The following is a 7,260-nucleotide window of genomic DNA, read 5'->3' as shown; positions in this document are numbered from 1 at the left end:
TTGAAAATCACCCCTTCTCAGGTACATGCTATTATAAAAAACCTAGACACCTCAAAAGCATGTCGACCAGATCTCATTCCGACTGTGCTATTAAAAAAATGCTCTGCCGAGGTTGCTCCAGTTCTCTCCAAACTTTACAATAAATGCCTTAACGAATCTTGTTTTCCCGACTGCTGGAAAACCGCCTCTGTGGTACCAGTCTTCAGGAATTCTGGTGAAAAAACTGACCCACTAAATTATCGCCCCATTAGCCTCCTCCCGCTTTTCGCCAAAATTTTTTAGTCCTTAGTTAATCAAGCCCTAGTCCAGCACCTAACAGCTGCTAAACTCCTGACTGACAAACAATATGGATGCAGGCAAGCCCGTTCAACAGCAGATATCTTAACTGTAGTTTCTGAACGTATATACCGTTCATTGGATAAAACAGGGAGGGTAGAGCGGTGGTCCTTGATATATCTAAGGCTTTTGACAGGGTATGGCACGATGATCTTCTAAGGAAAATTAGATCATATGGAATCACTGGAAGAATTCATAATGTAATTAAATCCTTCTTAAGTAATAGAAAAATCAAAGTTGTCCTCGACGTTCGTACACCCAAACAATATGACATAAATACGGGAGTACCTCAGGGGTCTATCCTTGGACATCTATTATTCCTGATATTCATAAACGACCTCCCTGATAAAATTGTTTCGGAGATGGGTATATTTGCCGATGACACCACTCTTTATAACAGATATAAGAGGAAAAAAAATTAACACATACCCAAGGAAATGGCAGAAATACTAGAGGATGACCTCCAATCTGTAGTGGAATGGGGACAAAAGTGGTTGGTCACATTCAATGCTGCTAAGACTAAGCTTGTTTCCTTCAATAACTACAAGAAACTTTCTCTACCACCAATAGCAATGGCCAAGAACACATTGCCTGAAAGTACTTCTTTTAAACTCCTCGGCCTAACGTTTACAGGGAATATGAACTGGAATAGATACATTGAGAGCATTGCCAAGGCTGCTGCAAGGATGGTTGGCTCCCTCTACCGTGCTAAAAAACTACTTACGCCTGACAGTATCCTATACCTCTATAAGGCAACCATTCGCCCATGTATGGAGTACTGTTGTCACCTCTGGGCTGGTGCATCTGCTGCTTGTCTCTCGCTCCTGGACAGGGTTCAAAAGAGAGTTGCCAACCTGATAGGTCCTGAAATGTCATCTAGGCTTCAGCCTCTGTCCCATCGACGAGATGTTGCATCCCTCTGCCTGTTCTACAAGTACTTTAATGGTGAATGCTCTGACGAACTGCAAACACTTGTACCTCCCCGACGTAACTACCCCCGACAAACCCGACAAGCTACTAAGTCTCATCCCTTTACAGTAGAGATCCCTAGGTGCAAGAAAGCCTTTTACTCCAATAGTTTCTTCCCCAGAACTGCGGGTCTTTCGAACTCCCTTCCGAGATTCTGCTTTCCCAACTGCAATGGTATGCAGAAGTTCAAGTGTAATGTTAACAAACATCTTTCTACTCATCTCCCTTCATAATGACCCCGCTAATTAAGTCTCTGATAGTATCCCCCTGCTTCAAAATGGCACTGTTCCTTGTTTGGGGTGAAAATTGAATAAAAAATAAAAAATAAAAAAATAAAGAGGGTGGTTATGTCATCTATCTTATCGACCAATTGTGAGCTAACCTTTTCACTTTGGTAATGTCTTAAATTGTAAGTGTGATTATGTTTTGTACATCGTCGTGATAAACTAATAAAAAGAATACGCTTTCGTATTTTCTTAATCGCTTAATGTTTTTTTTATTTTGCTTTTTTTTTGTGATGATAAATCCTAATGGTAATGTTGACCAAACCTTACCTTCCCTGCCTTCTTGAATCTACAATCAAAAGCTGATGCTCGATATCATGCAAGACGATTCAAAAGTAGTCTGATGCATTCGATTTTTTTCTATTCCATTTTTTTTTTTCATGTTTAAAACAGAATTTTATTGCATATCGTTATTCTAAAGTGTCCCAATATCCAGATTACATTTTTGAAATTCAGCTATGACAATCAGGCTTTAGTATGGTGTATTCCAATTCCTGCTGTAGCTGTTCATTTGAACCTACAATCAGAAAACTTGGTTAGTCATCTCATAAGATGTATAGCAATAACATACTGACTTTTCAAGATTCTACGATAGTTTTAAATGTTTGTCAAAAAAAGTTTTGAAACATATTGAAGGCACCTCGTATGTAAAATTCTTATTAAAGAAAACTTATCTCTCTCGTTTTGTAATCTGTGTTCGGGTAGAAGCCTTTAGCATTTATTGAAGGTATTCGTACTAAAGATTGAATCTTCAACAATGCGGAAGGCAGTCACTTATACCTAATATATGTTATAAATAAATAAAATATACACATAAAATATACAAATAAAATATGATAAAACAAATGCGATTGTTAATATCAAATAATTTTTATCACAATTTTTATTTATCGATTTTCTTTTATTTTGCTGATAAAAATACATTGATTTGCATAATCATTCCCTGATTTAATGTCTATTTTATGGAATATAATCAAATATTAATTTGATTGTGTCACAACAATATTTATTAGTTAAGCAGTATTATATATAAATAATAAAAATACTCATTTAAACATTATGTTTAAATTAAATAAAACTCACATTTTATATCAAAGCTATGAAAACACAATTTAAAAAAAGAAGAAAAAGCAAATATAAATAACGATCAATATAACGTGTCTTTATAATAAAGAGCAAGTTTTAACATAATTCTGACGTTTTTAAAGGTTATTTTCAGTTCCGTAATGTTCATCGTGATTTTCTTATTATTAAGACTTGAAAGAAACAAAAATGGAGAAGTCATCAGCCCTTTCAAATTCTGGAATGAAAAGAAAAATTCCAGTTGACAGAATAGTACTTGAAATAAAACGACATGTACAAGTGAAAATATATTAAAAAAATAATATTTAGTGCGAGAAAAGGTTTCAACAGAAATGATTAATTAAGGTCTCAAACATTTTAGCGAAGAGATGGAGGAGACTGGTAGAGCGATAATTGAGAGGGTCATTCCTTTTACCAGAATTCTTGTATACTGGTACCACAGAGGCCATCTTCCAGCTATTGGGGAAGCAAAATTCAGCAAGGCATGTATTGTAAAACTTGGGAAGTACATGGGCTAGCTCAGCTGAGCATTTCTTAATTAGTATAGCAGGGATGAGATTAAAACCATACGCCTTTGAGGTGTCTAAGTTTTTCATGATATCGCTGACATAAGAAGGGGTGATTTTTCCACATCTAGTGTGGGTTCTGTCCATATAGGGAAATTTGGGAGGGAGTTGTTCTAAAGTGAAGTTTGAAGCGAATTGCCGGGCAAGCAGTTCCGCCTTCTCGGTTGCCGTGCATACAACCTTCAGATTGTTGGAGCATGGGGAATTACTGACTTCCCTTTATTCTATTCACTACACTGTGGTAGAATTTCAAGAAATCACGAATTTCTATCTTTTGCGATTCTATGTGTTTCCTGGTTATTTCAGCATGCTTTCTTTTAGCTGTCGCTATTTTTTCTTTCAATGATCTCTAGCATCTATGAATTTTTGCCTATTTGTATTTGAATTATAACGTACGAACCGGAGGAATGCATGCTGTCTTTATGTAATGGTAGCTGCACAATCTGTAGGGAACAATGAGGGAGTGGGGCTTGCTATGATACTTCCCTGTGGGAACATCCTGGGCCCTTTGTTAGTGATTCGGGTGCTTTCATAACTTCCGTGACTGGTCACGAATATTTCCAAATGTTTCGGGCTTTGGCTAGTAATTGGTCCAGTCCAAGCTCCTTAAGCCTTGAAGACGCTCGCAGTAACTGGCGTGTTGCCTGGAAGCCCCGCCAAAAAGGCGCATCCTGGTATGCAGCCGTTCGCTCCAACGAACGGTATAGTCAGTCTCCTCAAATCGACCAGGTAAATGGGCCTTCGTTCAGTAAATATTTCCATGCAATGAAGGGCCACATATCAAAGGCCACATATAGTGTCTGCTTTCAGGCCACGTCATCTCCGAACTGCTGGTACACGAGGTAGGCTTCTTTTGTTAGCCTCACTGGAATGACCAGTGAGGGCTCTTTATTTGAGACAGCTTGCAAACACCTTCGGCTTTTTCAAACCATTCGACCACGGAAAAGCTAGTAGGGGAACCATCGGAATCAGGGACCTACTTTAGGACGAATTTGTCCATAACGCCGAAATAGTCATATGTAATAACGGTATGCTTCTCGCAAACAAGAACACAAAAAAGGAAGGAAGGAAAAAAGTAATAAAAATAAAAGGCAAGATAGTCAGTCACACACAAGTCTTCAAGGATTCCCGTTACAGATCGTTCCCGTTCTCCCCGCAGTCCTTTTTATGTATCTGACCGGCGCGATTTTACACACGAGCCGCGAGACTTTCCGTTACTTTGCGAGACCGCTAATTCATAAAAAATGTGGGCGCCAGTATTTTGATTCTTTCCTCCCTTCCCCGGGCAGTTCGATCCCACATGATGCACGTACGCACGGAAGCTTTAATAGTAAGCCACAAATTTTCTTACATTTTATTGACCTGTATTTTATTGCTTGGTATTTGAAAGTTGTTACGAACATTTGACACCAGTAATAACCATCTTCACTTTACATAATAATTGCTACCATTATTAATGGATGCGTATCAGTTTGAAAATCATTGCATAGCATTTATTTGTACAGTAGCATTTGCTTACATATTTGAGTTAGAATTTCTATTGAACAGTTGAATCTGCAATTGTATTGAATGTAGTAGTTGCATTATTATTGTATTATGTTTTCTTGTTATATTAAATGATTGTTAATTTTTTTTTACGCAGTAGTCACCACTTATCAAGGCCCGGAAGCCACTCAGGGATAAGGGTTATTGCAAGTACATTACGTTTGTGTGGAGATTTGATGAAGTGTTTACTTAAGGGGGCGGTTCATTAGGAATTTGTTAATATTGGACTTGAACACATCCAAGTTGTAGTCAGGTGGGAAGCAGGCAGACGGAACAGAGTTCCACAGGCGTGCAGTTCTAAGAAAGAAGCTTTGTTCATGGAATCCACGTTTTGATATTTTGATATTTGGACTTATGCATTTTATTTATCAGATGCGTGTATGTTATTTAGGCAGTATTAATTTCATTTTGTAAGTTAAAGTATAATGTCACTAAAGGCAGAAACTTACCTTCATTCAAAATAGTAGATGCGTTATTTATCGCGTACATGATTTGGGGATACGTTCCACTTTTTTCGTATGGACAGTTCGAATTGGTCTCAGTCACAAAGAACCAACCTGTGGCATTTCTACATTCATTGTGAGATGATGAGATATAGAAACTCATCGAATAACTGAAAAATGAAAAATTTAATTTGAAGATGTGTTTCAGAAACAGAAAAACGCTCAAAAAACGGTTGATTGAGTTGTACTTAGTCTTTTACTACGACATTTAAGAAAGGTATGAGTCAACGTTTTTCACTGAAATGCCTTAAGACTATCATTCTTTATATGCAATTCATCCTAGAACATATTTGCATACATCTACCATTTTCTATCCGTATCTCTATCTATTTAGCAAACACTTACTATTCTGTTTATTTTTTTATTTTTTTCATTTTCTTCCTTTGAAGATTATAAATGCTAGGTATGGGGCAGCCAAACCAGCTGACAACATTGCCCTGCTTTTTATTGAAACCAACCGAAAGCTCTTTTTAGTATCCTCGCTGTTCCCTTAAGTGCAATTGCCCGGATCTTTTTGCACTTGGTTCACCAGGAATATTAGTTAGGTAGGACTTCAGGTTCTTCTTCATACGCCCTGTGGCACCTATAATAACTGGTATGATTGATAGCTCCTTAAGATTCCAGTTTCTTTTCATATCATACATGAAACCTTGGTATTTGGTCTGTTTCTCTCTTTCAGATCTGTTCAGACCGCCATCATTAGGAGCACTCACTTCAACCAAGGTTGCCACTCTTTCTGACTTATTCCATATAACTATGTCAGGTTTCACAGCAATATTTTCAAGGTAGGTGGCTGTAGAGATTACATGGTCGTAATGTATAGTATATAAGTAATTTATCAATCTCTCTCTCTCTCTCTCTCTCTCTCTCTCTCTCTCTCTCTCTCTCTCTCTCTCTCTCTCTCTCTCTCTGCAGTGTAAGAATATTTGAGACGTTAATAAGACCTCGTATAGAATATTGTTTCGAATTCCGGACAACCGAAGAAAAACTTTGTGATTAGGATATAGTATAATTGTATAATGAAAATCAACTAAAGTAAAACCAAGATTCAAATATGCCAGTCATAAGGATTCGTTTGAATTCTTATTTTAAATCAAAACTAGACGAATGTATGAAAGTGACTTCATTAATTCATTGCATTTATACATATGAAACACATGTAATATATTTCCACCCAATCGAACTTTATTGTTAAGAATTATTTCAAATACAAATTATGCCACACATTTTTGTTTGTTTTCTAATTGATTAATATAATCTCTACTATTATATAAAAAAAACTTTGTCTGTTAGTTCGTTCCCTATGGACTCGAAAACGGCTGGGCTGATTCTTATGAAATTTCACACAATGGAACTCCATATGCATGTCGATTTGGACCGGTTAACACCTTACACAGCCTAACATTACAAGTGCATTTGAGAAGTGTTATTACTAGACAAACCGAAAGGCTCGACAAATAAGATCAAGAGTAGTTCAAAATGAATGTTTGTTTAGAGCACAATTGGAGTATGATACTTGACTTTTTGCATTTTAAACTTTATTCAAGTCATTATATACATAAATAATTTTGTAAAATCAACAATAGGTTCTCCACAGTGCAATGTAGACTAAAATATATCGTAAAATAAGTCATAGCGAGAGTATGTAAGCTTCCTTCTTGTGCACCGCGATAGGTCCTCAACTAGAGCAGGCAATCAATCGATTTATTTGAAAAACATGCAATTTCACTGATTTTGATGACAAGAAAAATATGGGAGTGTGAAACATTCGATGATCATTATTCAATCCCGAACAACGTCAGGTTACCATGCTAGTTATGAATATAATTATCTAATTGGCTGGAAATAGTTCCCTAAGCATGAATTGGATGAATTTAAGAATGATGGTAAAAATGGATCTCATTTAGAAGACTTTGATCTTTATATTTGTATTATACATTCTTTAAGGTGTTTATTTATTAAAATCATGCCCAA

At 36.6% G+C, this 7,260-nt stretch overlaps 1 protein-coding gene across 1 annotated transcript in view; it reads right to left on the bottom strand.

The window, feature by feature from the left end:
• Nucleotides 1-2,459: 2,459 nt before the first annotated feature.
• Nucleotides 2,460-7,260, bottom strand: part of LOC145241451 (uncharacterized) — a 35,519-nt gene continuing 30,718 nt past the window's right edge. The window contains exons 5-6 of the mRNA XM_080104429.1: nucleotides 5,233-5,396; nucleotides 2,460-2,889 (exon numbers count right to left, since the gene is read on the bottom strand). Coding sequence (XP_079960555.1) covers nucleotides 2,840-2,889; nucleotides 5,233-5,396 — 214 coding nt within the window. The 3' untranslated portion in view covers nucleotides 2,460-2,839. The remainder of the gene's footprint in view (nucleotides 2,890-5,232; nucleotides 5,397-7,260) is intronic.

Source organism: Euprymna scolopes, chromosome 2, assembly GCF_053919585.1.
Source record: "Euprymna scolopes isolate OS-2025 chromosome 2, ASM5391958v1, whole genome shotgun sequence".
NCBI classification, from domain to species: Eukaryota; Metazoa; Mollusca; class Cephalopoda; order Sepiida; family Sepiolidae; genus Euprymna; species Euprymna scolopes.
The sequence above is the reverse complement of the archived record's forward strand: the minus strand, read 5'-3'. Positions and strand labels throughout refer to the sequence as shown.